The 16,807-nt window shown below is 34.9% G+C and overlaps 1 protein-coding gene across 1 annotated transcript in view; it reads left to right on the top strand.

Annotated features, from left to right (window-relative positions):
• Nucleotides 1-11,622, top strand: part of ZSWIM2 (zinc finger SWIM-type containing 2) — a 31,874-nt gene extending 20,252 nt beyond the window's left edge. Inside the window, exons 7-9 of the mRNA XM_019754496.2 lie at nucleotides 6,534-6,646; nucleotides 9,744-9,897; nucleotides 10,810-11,622. Coding sequence (XP_019610055.2) covers nucleotides 6,534-6,646; nucleotides 9,744-9,897; nucleotides 10,810-11,622 — 1,080 coding nt within the window. The remainder of the gene's footprint in view (nucleotides 1-6,533; nucleotides 6,647-9,743; nucleotides 9,898-10,809) is intronic.
• The last annotated feature ends 5,185 nt before the right edge of the window (nucleotides 11,623-16,807 follow it).

The raw sequence follows: 16,807 nt of genomic DNA, 5'->3' as shown, positions 1-16,807 counted from the left end.
TTCTCTGCTCGGCAGTGCGGGCTTAAACCACCGTTTTCAGCCTTTTTCCCTCAGTCTTTTCTCCGAGGTCTCTGCCGTGAGCGTTGGGTTCAGCCGTGTTATATGCTGTCCCCTCAGCCCTGTGGAGCCCTGGCGGAGCCCTAGCAGTCCGATCTCCCGCAGCTGCGGTAGTTCCGGGAAGCAGCGAGCTCGGCGCACTGAGCTGGGTCTGAGTCCTGCGCCCGCGGAGCTGCGTCTCCGCCCGCTTCTCACTTTCCTCCTCCCCCCCGCTCGCGCGCGCGAATCTCCCACCTGTAGGTGATTTCAGTCGGTAGTGGGCCTCTTCGTCTTGCCTGTCTGCTGTGCAGGGAGTCCTTTGTGGAGTTTTTGTTGTTCGATTCTTTGTAAATTCCAGGGGAGCTTTACAGAGGCTCACCTCACTCCGCCATTTTTCCGGAACTCCTCGATTTTTTTAATAGACATATAATTGACATATTACATTATATTAACTTTGGGTGTACAATCTAATTATTCAATATTTGTACATACTGCAAAACAATTACAATAAGTCTAGTTAATATCCACTACTACACATAGTTTTTTTTCTTGTGATGACAATTTTTAAGATCTACTCTCTTAGCAATTTTCAAATATACAGTACAATATTAACAACAGTTACCATGCTGTACATCACATCCCCATGACTTATTTATTTTATAATTGGTAGTTTGTACCTTTTTACCACTTTCACACATTTATCTCACCCCCCAGCCTCAGCCTTTGACACTACCAATCTGTTCTCTGTATCTGTAAGTTTGGGGTGTTTTTCTTAAGTATTAATATTTTTATGTCTGCCACTCATATATATTGCCAAATTGGTCTTCAAAATACTTTTACTGATTTACAATTTCTGCAATATATCAATTTTCTGCCATTTTTGTTTGTTTCTTGTATTCATGTTTTAGGCACATTTAACTATGTTACTTAAGCATATTATGAAAGATGTGAACAAAAAATATTTCAGTCTCCAAAGAAAATAATTAAAGATACATGGAAATATTTTGAAACAGTAATGCTATTTCGATAATATTAGAAAAAAAGACTAAGTCACACAAAGTGGGGGAAAAAATACCATATCTGAGGTTCATATTAATCTATTCATACCTAGTAAATTAAATAAGAAAATGGTTTCCATTCTCCCATACATCTAACATACCCTTAGATGATCTAGAGCGCCTTGAAATAACTTTTTTAAATACAAAAAAATACAAATAAAAGATAACATTCTATTTATTTATTATTGCTTATTCATTAGGCTTTATTCCATGTCTGTGCCTCATTCTTATTTTTAACTTATTTTTTTTTATATTAATGAAATTGAATGTCTTCCCTTGCCTTTTTCACTATTTGTATTTTATGTGTGAATTGTGTGAACTTTGGCTATTTATTTATTGAGATAAAACTACACAGTTTTCCTAAATATAGGGATTACCCCTCTTTGCATATTTTTCCTAAAGTTATAATTCTTTTTTATATGGCTTTATTAAATTTTATTACACATATTGATATTTGAGTTGTTAAATCTGACCAATTTTACCTTTTGTGTATATTGTTTCAATGCTTCTTCCGTAGTATTGATAGTCTTTTGGAAGTTCTGTTCTAGTTTTTCTATTTTATTTTTAATCTTCATTATGTCATCCATGTATAGTTGTGTTGATTTAAGTTGGAAGTTGGTATTTGGTTTGAATTAATCAAAATTTCTACATATTGCTACCCAGTTATCTCAATAACAGTTATGTAATAGTGCTTCTTTTATCCTTGTTTCATAATGGCTGTTGTTTCGTAATGGCAATTATTTAGAGAGTTCTGTAATTTGTTTTTTTGTAATATACTGTGTTATCTAAAAAGGATAGCTGCCTTTTTCTTCTCTATAAAAGAATTTCTTTCATAGTCTCATACATTAATTTTTCCAAATTAATTTCAGAAGAGTTTGTTTTTCCCTTTTGTTCTCCAATTCATGTTATACCACATAGAACAGTGTATGGCCAGCTTCTTTTATGAACTATCATGTTTCAGTATTCCCTCCTTCTTAGAGAATATTTGTTCCCAAAAGCACAATCTTTTGTTCTTCATTTTCCTCCCCATTTCTTTTAGGAAAGAGATATTGCTGTGTCTCTGTGACAAATACCCTCATCCTCCAAAGTAGTGGTTAATTAAAGGATGATACCTTCCTGCATTTCATCTACCACCCCACCTCGATGAGGAACAAAGATTTTTGTATTGAAATTTAACTGATGTTTTCAGTATTTTTAGTGTTTAATTAAGAGTTTCCAGGAAATGGAGTTTTTCATTATCTTGCAAATAATTTTTTAACCTACGTGTATTAAAGAATATGTAAAATGAATATCAGAACTCAAGAGGATTAAGAGCAGCTGGCATTTAAATTATGGCATGTTAAGGAGAGGGAAGGGGAAAGAAACATAGGGATGGGCCAGGGAATAAAAGAATCTAGGATGCCCTGATAAAAACTATATGCACTTAGAATCTATTTCTTATCAGGACAGCAGGTTGGAGGAAATTCAGAATTTAAAGAATGTACATCTCAAGGGTACAGGCAATACAATTCCTAATAGATTATCCTGAGAAATATTTACCAAATCTGTGAAGGATGTAGCTACCGAGACACTCTGATAGAGACATAAAACTGAGACAGGAAAACAGGCACAATTGAGTCTTGCTTTCCTATTATTTATTCATCTAACAAATACTAATTACATTAATTACTCAAATACCCCTGCTTTCTCTTTATGTGTTTGTGCTCCGTTTCTTTTAACATTCCTGAGTGCTGATCCTGCTGTCCTTATAAGTGAGCAGATTCAAATTGTAAGACATAATTGTAACACCAACCCAAGGATGAACACTATCATAAAATTAATCCAAAACTTTACTTGCACTGACTCTTTTTAGTTGAGAGAGAGAGAGAGAGAGAGAGAGAGAACTTCTATTCTTTTTATAAATGACTCTTTTGTGATCATTTGACTCTGAAAGGAATACAAAAAAGTGGCAAAGGTCAGCATAATAATTTAACCAAAACTATCTTTCTGACATTTGAAATAAAATGTCAGCACAAGTTGTTAAATTTTTGTATCTTTAATTTTGTCACTGAATTTTAATACTTTGGGATTTTTCACTAGCTGCTTTGCAGTTAGGTCTCGTGGAAGGAGAAATCAGTGACTTACTTCGGGGGATTCATCGAGTTCAAACTCCCCAAAAAGGAACAAATGATGAAAATACACATATTGAAGCAGATGGGTACATTAAACAGAAGGAAATTGGTTCAGATGATATCTGCTCTATTTGTCAAGAAGTACTTTTAGAGAAAAAGCTTCCCGTCACCTTTTGCAGGTGATTCTTCTTTTTTTTTTTTTGAGTCTAAAAGCTTACCAAAAAAAAATTAATTTAGTATGTTTGTAATTGATTATATTATGAGACATGTTGATAGAGAAACAATATATATATTTAAACAATTATGCTCAATTGACTTTCTTTTGTTTCCTTATATGTTGTGAGAGGTCCTATTCTTACTCTATTCCTGGGCTATGTTTTTAAAGGATGAAAATTAAAACATAAGTCCACTTTATTTCCCTTTTTACTTCAAGTTATTAAAGTAGAATAATTGTCGCATTTTTGTTTTAACACATGAATAAATGCCATGGTTTAGAGTAATTTCAGAGTTTTCTGAAAGTAAAGATTATTTTACTTTAAAATGATAAAAATTCTTTTCAGTTTTTCAAAACTATTTTTAAACCTAAATAATTCAAAATTTTACAGAAATATTTATTGAGAGTGTCAGTCAACTTTTCTTCAAGGCACTATAACGTTGCACTTGAAAAATTTGGGCAACCGTTTGCCATTGAACTTTTTCATTCTTCTTTTCTCTCCTGATCATTTGCCAAAATTTTCATCCACATTGTAGTTTTCTCATGTGGTTGCTTTTATTGTGTATTTTAAAATTATTAACTATTTCCTAAAATATTATTTCTTTCAGCAGATATTGAGTACTACCATATATTGTGTGATTTCTAGGAAAAAAGATGACAATCCTGCTCTCAGTGATGCTTTCTATTTAAATAATTATAATTTTCTTTTTTGTTAAGACTACATGCATTCTCATTTTACAAATGAAAAATACTTTAATGATGTAAAATCTTTCACCACCATTTCATTGGAATGGGAGGGAATTTGTTTGGAATTCTGATGTCCTAAATTAAAGATGATAGATAAGACAGATAAGGTATGTGCTTGTGTATGTAATCAAGCTATATTTGGAAAATCTGAATCTATTTCTATGGGAAATAAATATGGAAGCAAAGAAAATTTTATTTATATAAATATATATAACTTTGTGTATACAAATGATAACCTTGAATTTTATTTCTAACAGGTTTGGCTGTGGCAATAATGTACATATAAAATGCATGAAGATCTTAGCTAATTATCAGGACAAGGCATCAAACACTTCCATGTTGAAATGTCCTCTGTGTAGGAAAGAGTTTGCACCATTAAAGCTTATTTTAGAGGAATTCAAAAACTCTAGCAAACTTGTGGCTGCAGCTGAGAAACAGCGACTGGACAAACACCTTGGAATTCCCTGTAATAACTGTAAACAATTTCCAATTGAGGGGAAGTGTTATAAGTGAGTACCATCAGTAAAGTGATGAACACATATTCTAACTTTTCTTTTTACCTTGGGGAAACTATGAACATTGGAGTACCAGTCATCTAGTCTGCCTTCTTCCTCTCATTCTTTATATAATAGTGTGTTTGCCTTAATTGACGGCCACTTATTTAGGACTCACAGGTTGATGATCTCTGTCAGCCCACTACCTCAGAACTGCCATTGTTTTATTTTCTTCACTTACACAAGAATATTGGCTTTGCACTCTAGCCTAGATTGAGTCTGAAGTAGCATCCTGTCCTGGAAGCCCTGGACAAATATGACCACACCCTTGTGCCTAGACCCTGTAGGCTTCATGTCACAGGGGAATTAAGATTGTAAATGCAAATAAGATTGCTAATCATCTAACCTTGAAATAAAGATATTATCCTGGATTACCTGGGACCAGTGTAATCTTGGAATTCCAAGCGTTCTTCAAAGTAGAAGAGAGAAACAAAAGAATCAGAGAGAAAAGTGACTATGAAAGAAAGGCACAGAGAGATGCTGTTTTGCTTGCTTTGCAGATGGAGGAAAGGATCAGAAGCTAAGCTAAGGAAGGTGGACAACCTCTAGACAATGGAAAAGCACAAGGAAAGAGATCTCCTCTAGGGTGTTTAAGAAGAAATGAAATCTTGCAAATCCCTTGATTTTAGCCCATTGAGACCCATGTCAGATTTCTATCTTACAAAACAATGTGATAATAGGCATTGTTTAAGCTGCTAAATTTGTTCTCAGTTATTATAATAGCAATAGGTAACTAATACAAGACGAGACTTAAGATAGACCTTGTCATATCTGCATAGTTCCCAAGAAAATTTGGCCAGATTTTTCATCAAAAACCATCAAAGTAGGGCCGGTCCCGTGGCTCAGCTGGTTGGAGCATGAGGCTCCTAACGCTGAGGTCAGCGGTTTGATTCCCACATGTGCTAGCGAGTGCACCTTCTACAGCTAAGATTGTGAACAACAGCTCTCCCTGGAGCTGGGCTGCCATGAGCAGCCAGAGGTTGGCGTGAGCTGTCGTGTGCTGCTGTGGGCTATCGTGTGCTGCCATGAGTGGCCGGTGGCCAGCATGAGTGGCCAGTAGCCAGCATGACGTGCCAGCAGCCAGGGAGAGCTGCCATGAGCTGCTGTGAACGGCTGACCGACAACCAGCGACTGACTGCCTCAGCCAGGGGGAGAGCAAGGCTCATAATACCAGCCTGGGCCAGGGAGTTGTGTCCTACACAATTCGACTGAGAAACAACAGCTTGAACAGTAGTGGGGGAAGGAGTGTAGGAAAACGGGAAAAAACATCAAAGTAATTGGATTTTTTTTCCTTATATGTTTTGATGTTTTGCATTTTTAGGTGTACCCAATGTATAGAATATCACTTATGCCAGGAATGTTTTGATAACTGCTGCCATCTTTCTCACCCATTTACTTTTCGTGAGGTACAGTATCCATCTTGAATTTTATATAGTGTTCATATTTGTCCTGTTGTAAACTTAAGTAAAAATAAATCTGAGAATAATAAGAATAGGTAACACTCTGGAATATAGTTAATTGAGTTTCAATAAAAGCTAAAGACTAATTTTTGGAAACTCTTTTTCATAGGGATGTACAAGGCAATCATTTCTTACATAGATAATTTATAAAATCCAACACAAAAACAAACATCTGATAACATTACACATAAATCTTAAGAACAGCCATCAAATTTGAAAATTTGTTTAAAAAACAGATCTCAACATTACAAACTGACTTACCACAATTTTATCTTATTGATATGCAGCCTATTCATTTTAACCCCCTAATTACCATGATTTGCAAAGTAACCTTTACTTTTTACCTATTACAGAAGAGAAATCAAAGATGGAAAGCACTAGAAAAAAGATCAAATGAAATTGTAAAATATATAGATACTAAAAATGAGATAGAAGAAAAGATGCCACATTTTCAAGAAAAGCAGGGGTAAGACTCTCAGTGAAATTTACATTTCTTGTATGACTTTGGATACTTATATAATTTTTCAGTTTGATAAGTTTTATTCTTTCCTTTATTCAATAAATATGTATTGAGCTCTTATTATATACTAGATGACATAATATGCAAGTGAAGAGCAAGGCTCTGCAGTCAGACTGCTTAAACCCAATCCTAGTACAACCATAAACTGGCTATATGACTTTGGGGCTAGTTACCTCACTTCTCTCTGCCACTTTTTCTTCATCTTTAAAATGGGAATAATTAGAATAATTATAACACCAGCCTCAGAGGAATTTTGTGAGTAGGAATAATGTTGTCTATAATTATTCTATCAGAGATTGTACTAGATAATAGGAACATAGACGTTTCCTCAGTAAATGATCCTCTCAATAAATGTAAATTTTAAACTGACTATACATTATATAAAGAAAAAATATAGGGGCATTTGAGATTTTCTTTGAAGTAATTGGTCTCTGGGGGAAGGAAGTCTCCTCTGCCTCATTCCTCCTCTACTCCACCCCCACAGAGAAAGAGTCCTGAGTGTATTGATGAACACAGATTGTACTGTCTACTAGTGGACAGGCCTCCAGACCTTTTGTCATAATACTTACCAACTAAAGAAAATTAAAGTTGCTGTTTATTATTAACATATTAGGTCCATTATAAAACATACACAAAAGATCATTTTAAAAGAATGGGATGAGGGGCTAATATCCGAAATACATAAGGAACTCATATAACTCAACAAGAAAAAAAACAAACAATCCAATTTAAAAATGGACAGAGCACCTGAAGAAACATTTCTGCAAAGAGGACATACAAATGGCCAATAGACATATGAAAAATGCTCAACATCACTAATCATCAGAGAAATACAAATATAAACCACAATGAGCTATCACCTCACCTCAGTTAGAATCGCTATCATCAACAAGACAAATAAGTTTTGGATAGGCTGTGGAGAAAAAGGAACCCTCATACAGTGTTGGTGGGAATGCAGATTGGTGCAGCCACTATGGAAGGCAGTGTGGTGGTTCCTCAAAAAATTAAGAATAGAATTACAATATGACCCAGCAATCCCTCTTTTGGGTATCTACTCAAAAAATCTGAAAACATTTATCCATAAAAACATGTGCTCCAATGTTCACTGCAGCTTTATTTACGGTGGCCAAGACATGGAAACAACCAAAGTGTCCTTCGATAGATGAATGGATAAAGAAGTTGCGGTATATATACACAATGGAATACTATTCTGCCATAAGAAAAGATGAAATAGTACCATTTGCGACAACATGGGTGGATCTTGAGATTATAATGCTAAGCGAAATAAGTTAGACAGAAAAAGTAGAGAACCATATGATTTCACTGACATGTGGTATATAAAACTGAAAACAACAAAAGAACAACACAAATGAAGAAACAAAAACTCATAGACATAGACTATAGTTCAGTGGTTACCAAAGGGTAAGGAAGAGTGTGTTCTAGAAGAGGGTAAACAGGGTCAAATATATGGTGATGAAAAGAGAACTGACTCTGGGTGGTGAACACATAACGTGAGATATAGATGATGTATTACAGAATTGTACACCTGAAATCTATGTAACTTTACTAACAATTGTCACCCCCAATAAACTTTAATTAAATAAACCTGGAAGAAAGAAAAGAGAAAGAGAGAGAGAGAAATGGAGAGAGGGAGAGAGGGAGAGAGGGAGAAAGAAAGAAAGTTGAAATATGGAGTAGCAAGGCCCATGGATTTCTCTGAGCCATAGGGAGAGATTGGTGGTAAACCAGTGCTTCCCAAAGGCACAGAAGAACATCTAAATAATTCCTTCACCCAACAAAATAAATAAATAAATAAATAAATAAATAAATAAATAAATAAATAAATAAATAAATACATTCAGTGAATTAACCAAACAAAAATTGTGCTTGTTCATATATATCTTTCTATGCAACCCAGTGGATATTTAGCACATTTCCTATGGGTATGCCTAACACTTTGGAGACCACAGCTCTTGTGGAGCATTTTATGCCTTATAGGTATAAAATGAGCCTATACAAAGGCTCTCCGTATCCTTTTCCCTGGCCCTGGTTAGGTATCACACTTCTACCTATTAGAATGATAATTTGTATAACTAAAGGTTTAGGAGACTAGTGGGGGGAGCCAAGAGAACATTAGGGGTAGAAGGACATTCTAGGCAGAGAAAGTGAAATAAATAAAAGGAGAGTTTCAAAATTAAAGAGAGTGGTTAACAACCTGAAATAATGAAAGTACACAGGTTGTTTGTTTTAGTTGACAATTAGATGACCTTGATAAAAGCAAGTTCTATAGCATGAGTGAAGTATATAGGTAGAGTAATGAGAAATACAAGCTTTTCTGAAGAATACATTTGAACTTTGTTCTGAATAATAGGAATGCATCTAACCTTTTAACCAAGCTTTTGCTTTTAAATATTTATTTTATCTTTTTTATCAGTAGCTAATGGCATCAAATAACAGTTAATTTACATTGTATAATCTCAGTTATGTTGGTTGGCACTTTGGCTACATAAATGGGCTTGGTACTTTTAGAGTCACATCAACATGGTCTAACAATACTGACAGAGTAAGTATATACCCCAAGCGAAAATGAGTTTCCTCATGAATTATGATCTACCAATTTATCATACATAGTAACTTAGAATATTTAATGTGGCTTACTGTACACCTTACTTTCTGCCAGATGGCAAACTAAATTGGGCTGTATTTTCCTAAAAACAAGCCTAAGTGCTGGCTCAGACTGAAATAATTTGAGTATGTGGTTCTCATCAAAATTGTGTTCTGGTTTCATTGACATTAAAAATTGCAAATCAAAATATTTCATGTTAGTATTTTTATTTGAAATTACTAAATTTTGTATTTTTATGAAGTTGATGTTCATAATAGATTTTTTTAACTTTTTAATATACGAGATTTATTATTTTCAGTTCAAGAAAACATTGGGTTCATTTGCATTATTCATATGGAGGTTATTACCTGCATTATTGATTACTTCCTGATCTGTAATTACATGTGTACATTCTTGTCTCTGCTTATTCTTATTCAGCCAGGTTTACACACCAAAATGCATGGTAAAGTCACTGCCTCTCTTTCTGATCACAAAGAGTAGTAAGCTGCTTGCTCCAGGGTACCAGTGCCGACTTTGTTTGAAGGCATTTCATCTTGGTCAATTTACAAGATTGCTACCATGTACTCACAAGGTAGAAGTTACATTATTTTAGTTTGACTTTCCCTATAGGGCCAGTTTTCACAAATGAAGTGACAATGTAAGTCTCTCCTTTCACTTTTTAGTTGTATTATTGAAGAGATGTTCAAATTGAACAGCATATGTAGAGGAGCTGCAGCAGAGACCGTTGAGAAGGCAGCTTTGCCCCTAAGAATGGATTCCTCCTATTGATTAGGACTCATTTCTGTACATACAATCTAGGAAAGAGAAACTGGCCCTTTAAGTTAGATTCTTTTGTCTACTTTAGTTATCCATAAAAAGAAAAAGCTTATGGAATAATTTTTAATGTATTTTTGTGATTCTTTGGATGACACAGATACTCATATGCTTAATTTGACATAGTTATCATTTGAAATTAACCCACTGGAATAAAAGTCTAATGTTTCTTGATCACTATGTAGTTGGTAACCAGGTTTTTTCTGAAATCAAGTTGTTTCAATAACTAAACATTTATAGTTTTAGAGTCACCATAGTTAAAATATCTGATAGGTTTTTTTCCCCCAAGAATGTGATTTGTTATTTTATATGTTACCATCATCAGATTGGTTTTCAACTCTAGTTGGTTATGACTTTTTTATTTTAAAATTTTCATTCATTAGAAAGCAACAGCAAAATTAATGTCTTGAATAAGTAGTTTTTAATGAAATTACAAAAATGAAGGTTTTCCATTTTAATGTTGAAAATGGACATCAGCCCATAACCAACTACATTTTTAAGAATACCTCTTCACAATATTTTCATGAAACTTGATAAATTATAATTATCTTCCATTTTTGCTAAATAGTTTTAATAGTAATAATGAAACTGGGAAAATTTGCATAGATAATATACATTATAAACAAGATAATCATAGCCCTGATTAATTTATAACCTTTTTTTTTTTAAGTTTCATAGGAAATGTATTGACAGTTGGTTATTCCACAAGTGCAATTCATGCCCTATTGATGGACAAGTTATATATAACCCTTTAATCTGGAAAGATACAGCAGTGAATGGACATGTACATCATTCTGTTTCAAACACAGACACCTCTCATCTATCAAAACAGGAAGAACAAGGACTTTTTATTCCTGGCATTGGATTAGTCTTAAAACAAAATAGACTTGGAATTTTACCTAGCATACCTCAACATAATTCTGAAAAGTTGAATACACCTCAAAGTTCAACAGATACCTGTCAAAATAAAGCAATAGATGATCTATACTCAATCAAATCAGATGATTCAAATTCAAGAAAATTAATCTATGAATATAAAACTAGCCAACATTTCCCCAAGTATCTTCAAGGTTTACCCACTGGATCCTTTGGAAAAATATCATCTCAAACATTTCTTCCTTCTATTGCTTACAAGAATATGATATGTCCCAGTGGACTGGCAAGCCCATGTATCAATGAAAACTACTATACTAGTCAAAGCCAGAAGATGACCAAAGAGTGCAAACATATCAACCACAATCCAAAGAAGAAGCTTGATACTAAAATAAGAGAGGAAAGCAGAAGAACAAATACTTTACCTCCAGAAGACTTAAATCTTATTGTGAATTGGGGTACGAGTAAACTTAGTTTATCTAAAACGTATAATAATTCCTTTGGGAAAATTAGACCAAAATACAGTCATCTATCAAGAAGGCCTAGATCTCACCATTTAAATACAAGAAGTACTGAGCTATCTTTAATATTGCAAGGAGTTCAGTTATGAAAATATATTTTTGACAACAAACATCATTTTTAAATATTTTGGTATTAAACATGAAATATTTTATTTGTAGAACATAAAAAATACCATATACTCTTGATAAATGTGTATAAAATTCTCTGTTGTCATTTTGCCTATTTGTCTATGAATAACTAACTACACTTAAAGGAAATTACCACACTCCTTATGAGACTTAAAGTATTAGGTGTTGATGAATGTTCATATGTTTAGGTTATGAATTATTTTTAGATATTTTATATCTGATTTTACACTGATTAAAATAATTATTATTACTTAAATTAAGGAAATAGATTTTCCTTGTATTGAATCACTGTTTTCAAACATTCCACTTGATTACATACAGGGATTCTTTCCAGGTACTTGTGTATTTTTTGCATTTACTTATAGTAGTAATCACCATAAACCTATAAGAAAACCCAGGTGGTGATTTTCTTTTTTATTTCCTTGAAGCAGTTTTCTTATACATGAATTGAAAATAAAATATACCTATAATACTGTAAACTATGCTACATTTATGATGGTTTTATGGTTTATTTTCAAGAAAAGTATAAGTACTACGAAATTTCTTAATATAATCAGTAGTAAAGGATCTATTTTTTTAAACCATCTCTATTTCCAAAATAATTAATCATTGTTTTAAAATGTTCACTTGAAAAACATAACCCTTATATTCTTATTTTGTTTATTGTTAAATTCTATGGCTCAGTAGCTTTTTAATTTTTTAAAAAACATTGATGATTTTATTGATAACAAGGAAAAAACCTCACATCATTTTTTTTTGTCATGGTGGTAATGGAATACATAGTTCTATGAAACAAATCATGAAGATATCAAGCAGAGAAAGTTCTTTGAAAATATCCTTTGAATTTAAAGGAATGATCAATTAAATTGAGGTTAATCATAAATGGAAAGTAATTACTTAAATGTAGTTCAGAAATAGTAACTGACAGTTAATTAAAACATGAGCTGCATCTTAAAAATAAATGGAAAGTTTGGCTTAGATTTCTGATATATAAAATGGAGGGCCAGATATATCTGTCAGCAATTCAGGATTTTATCAGCCTTTTCTTTTGTCAGGTGAAATAATTTCCCAATTAATGAAATGTTATTTATCTTCTCATAGATATTGTGCTCTCCTTTTTAAAATAATTCTTCGAAAAAGAAGGATAGAAAATACTTTAGAAAGCAAAACATGAAAAAGCTATAAAAGAACAATAATAAATTGGGATTCTGGTAGAGAAAAACAATGCTGTAAAATTTATTTTTCAGTTAAAGATATAACATAGACACTATACCTATACTAGCCAAATTTATTAATGATCATTCTGCAGTTATTTGAGTTTTGTTACTGCAGTAGTATACTAATACAAAATATTCTACCCATGATTACAAAAGAAGAGTAGATATCAGCTACTAAAGGAACAATTTCTGAACAAGATTTGCTCAGAAAGCATTGAGGATAGGAATTAGATGACTCAATGTGGGGGTGGGAGTGTTAATTATTTGGTTTGTTATTTATTAGACAATGAATTTCACAAAAGGTGCCTGATTTCTAAATATAAAGACCATACTATTTATGAGGAAGAAGAAATGGTCTGACATTAACATAATACTCAAGGGCAGTGGTGAATGACCTGGCAGGCTGGTCAGGGGCCTAGAAGAAGAAAAATTGCAGACAAGCAGGTTAGGTGTGGAAGGACATATGGATGAAGGCACTGCCAAAAGCTCCACCACTTGGGAAAACTTTCGCTCACCACTGTCTTCTAAGACCACTCCTAGTGAGGCTACAGGTTATTCCATTTTGAGTTTATACCCACATACTCAGCTGACCCATCCAGAAATCAAGCTCAGGTTTTTTCTCTTATAATTCATTCAGTGATCTCCCTGATTAGCCTAGTACCCATCTGGCACTATACATAGTTGTTGCAACATCATGAGCTATATTATCTATCCTGTACTTTACATCACTGTGACTATTTTGTAACTACCACCTTTCTCACCCAGCTCCCCAACCCCCTCCCATCTGGCAAACATCTGTTTGTTCTCTGTATCAATGAGTCTGTTTCTGCTTTGTTTGCTCCTCGGCCTCACATAGACAGGTGCTGGCTCAGGTAGTAAATGGCCATCAATTGTGATGGGATGGCCATCAGCTGTGGCTAGTTGGCCATCAGCTGTAACCAGTGAGCCATTGGCCACTAATATAACTGCTGTGGCTACGCTAGAGAGAGAGAGGGAATGGGGACTGGCAGGAGGATGGCGGCTGGGCTGGCAAGTGTGGATGGCGGGTTGCGGACAGTGTGGATCCAGCCTCCAGTGAGAGTGTAGTGCCGCCATGGAGAGTATGGTGGTGTGGCTCCCCCGTCTGTGGCTCCGTGGGTGTTCCTTTTTGGCCTCACCATGTCCTGCGTTCTTGTGTGGGGAGCGGGAGCAGAGACCCCGCAGGCCTCCCTGCACGACAAATGGCGCAGCGAGCAGGGTCTCCCGCACGACAGAGTCTGTTTCTGTTTTGTTTATTCCTTTATTTTGTTCTTCAGATTCCGCATATAAGTGAGTTCATAGGGTATTTCTTTCTCTCAGTCTGACTTATTTCACTTAGCATTAATACTCTCTAGGTCCATCCATGTTGTCACACACAACATAGATTTTCAATAAATATTTGACAAACAGGAGCAAAAGTCACGGGTTTAAGCTATGGCACTTCACATTTCTAGTGAACTTTAGTTTCCTCATGTTATGTGGGTCTGACAATGGCCACGATACCTCCTTTACACAGCAATGTAAGACTTAAGGTGTACAGAGGAAAAAAGGCTCAGGCTAGGCAAATATTACTGTTCTATGATACTACATTTGATGAGGTTAATTATAGTACAAAGGGTCGCTTTTGTGAGTTAACTTTGTTAACCAATGAGATTATCTACAATTAAGAGCTGATTATCATCCCAGCAAACCAACACTGATATCACTGATAGTATCCAAGTGTAGCCTCCAGATGCCAGAGTTCTTACAGCCACTTCTGTTGTGCTTTTTTATCAGGACCGTTAGGTATTGGGGAAAGAAGAGAATCACTAAAATTATTTAAGGGATACAGACGACTGACTGGGGTAGTATTGCTCAGCTGCTCTCATGCATAGTTTGCCTCCCATACTTGATATTAAGTGCCATGTAACTCAGTAACTTCTCAGCTCTCCAGGATAACTTAGCAAAAATTATTGAAATGACATGCAGAAGAGCATTTTTAGGGGCCTGTTGTCCAGTGATTCATGAATCAAAGGCAATTAGGTTATGTTAAACATCTATCCAGTAGTTCTTTTTCCTAAATTATTGTTAATCTAAGGTATAAGTTATACAACTTCAAAGTATTTAATTATGTATTTTCTTTCAGAAAAACAGAAACTTTTATTTTTTATTTATCTCTCCATTGATATTTTAAATGTATCCTAAAACTTGTAAGAGAACTGACTGAAATTTGAATAGGCACTTTCCTGTTAGCTGGAAGACTCAAGTCCATAGAAAAAGAACAAAAGCATGTATTTTAAGTCAAGAGAACTCTCAGGTATTAGGTCAACCATCTCTTTGAAGGGTCTGCTGAAAGCTGCCCTTTCAGCTGAGTTGGCGCAAACCCCTGCCCAACCCCCTCCATCTCATTAATGAAAAAGAATTGGGAAGCAGAGAAATGCCATACCAGGGGAGGGGGTGTTTATGAAGGAAGCTATCCCTCCCCTCCCCTCTTGTGGTGGTGGTAAAGAGATCACTTTACTGGTACTCCTTCCAGAAGCTTGAGTTGGGGAACAAGAAGGTCACTGGCAAAGTTTGGGGTATCTACACTAAGGGGAAACAGACATCTCTTTCCATGATCAGATTACTGCCCTGTCCCAGTACATGTGGAGCAAAAGGCATTGGGGGACGGCACAGTGATGCCACCATGTGAGATGGAAATAAGAATTATTCTTTTAGCAGAGAGGCATAGAGTTTAAGGACTGAAAGAAACTTCAGAGATACTCTTACTTCAACGAAAGGTGGGTTAGAGAATATCAGTAGTTCACCCTACGCCACAAGTAGCCAATTGGAAGCTGAAATATGACAGGAATCAAATTTCCTTAAGTTTCAGTCCACTTTATTCTTTCTTTCACTCAGTAATTTGAACTCTTTCTCTCTTTATCTTTTAACCCAAAGATTATGTTATCCCACGTTAAAGTAATATTTGGCTGATGACAGAATGTTTTCTGGAGTCCATAACAGTAAAAAATTGTTCTAAACAAGGGAGAGGAGCCATTCCAGAGGAACTGCATTGCAAGTCTTACTTCTTGAAGCTTTGGAATGTTTGAACTGGGCAAAATAAACTTTGGACTTGGCCAGAGCAGCACTGTCATATGAACAACTGTTTGCTAACAGGAAAGCAGACCTGACTATGGGACTGATAATTAAGGACATTCTTTAGAATTAACACACACACACACACACACACACACACATATAGCTAAAGAATAGCTTAGCTTATTTGCACCTATAGAAATTCCTTCCTTGGCTGAATAGCACCTATAGAACTTCCTTCCTTCTATTTGAATTATTTTCCTTGTTTTTCTCATAAACACCCCTTGTCTTCACCCCATAATTGGGACTTTATTGGGCTTTCTGCCTGAATCAGTATTTTCCAAATAGCTATTCTTTGATCTCAAGTAAACACTTGTTGCCTCTCACTTTGACTTATTTTAAGGCTAACACATCATATTCCATTTCCTCAGCCTGTAGTGTTTTGTCAGTCCTCTTCAAATGTGGTAGCTATGTCACCTAAGGAGTTTTGTTTTGTTTAATGTTCTTGAGTCCTATTTCAGGAAATTCCGAGTGGGTGGGCCCACAAAAATGTATATAGGAAGATACAGGTGATTTTGATGATGAACTAGATTTGGAAACCTAATGCCTAGTCTTTCTCTAATGTAAATGTGTTTCTGCTAGTGTTCCCCACACTAGACCAGTATATTCTAGGCTGTTTTTTGTTTTTATTTTTTAAATTCCTTCCAACTTCCAAGACATTTTTAGCCTTGGGTTCTTACATTTGCCCTTTCCTTTTTGGAATGTTGCTATTTCTGATCATTGTTGTTCAGGTTGCTATTGAATTTCTGAGACCTCTCACCCCATCTAAGTTGGCTTCTGACCTCTGATCCCCAGG

The sequence above is a fragment of the Rhinolophus sinicus genome, linkage group LG01 (assembly GCF_036562045.2).
Source record: "Rhinolophus sinicus isolate RSC01 linkage group LG01, ASM3656204v1, whole genome shotgun sequence".
Taxonomy (NCBI): domain Eukaryota; kingdom Metazoa; phylum Chordata; class Mammalia; order Chiroptera; family Rhinolophidae; genus Rhinolophus; species Rhinolophus sinicus.
The sequence above is the reverse complement of the archived record's forward strand: the minus strand, read 5'-3'. Positions and strand labels throughout refer to the sequence as shown.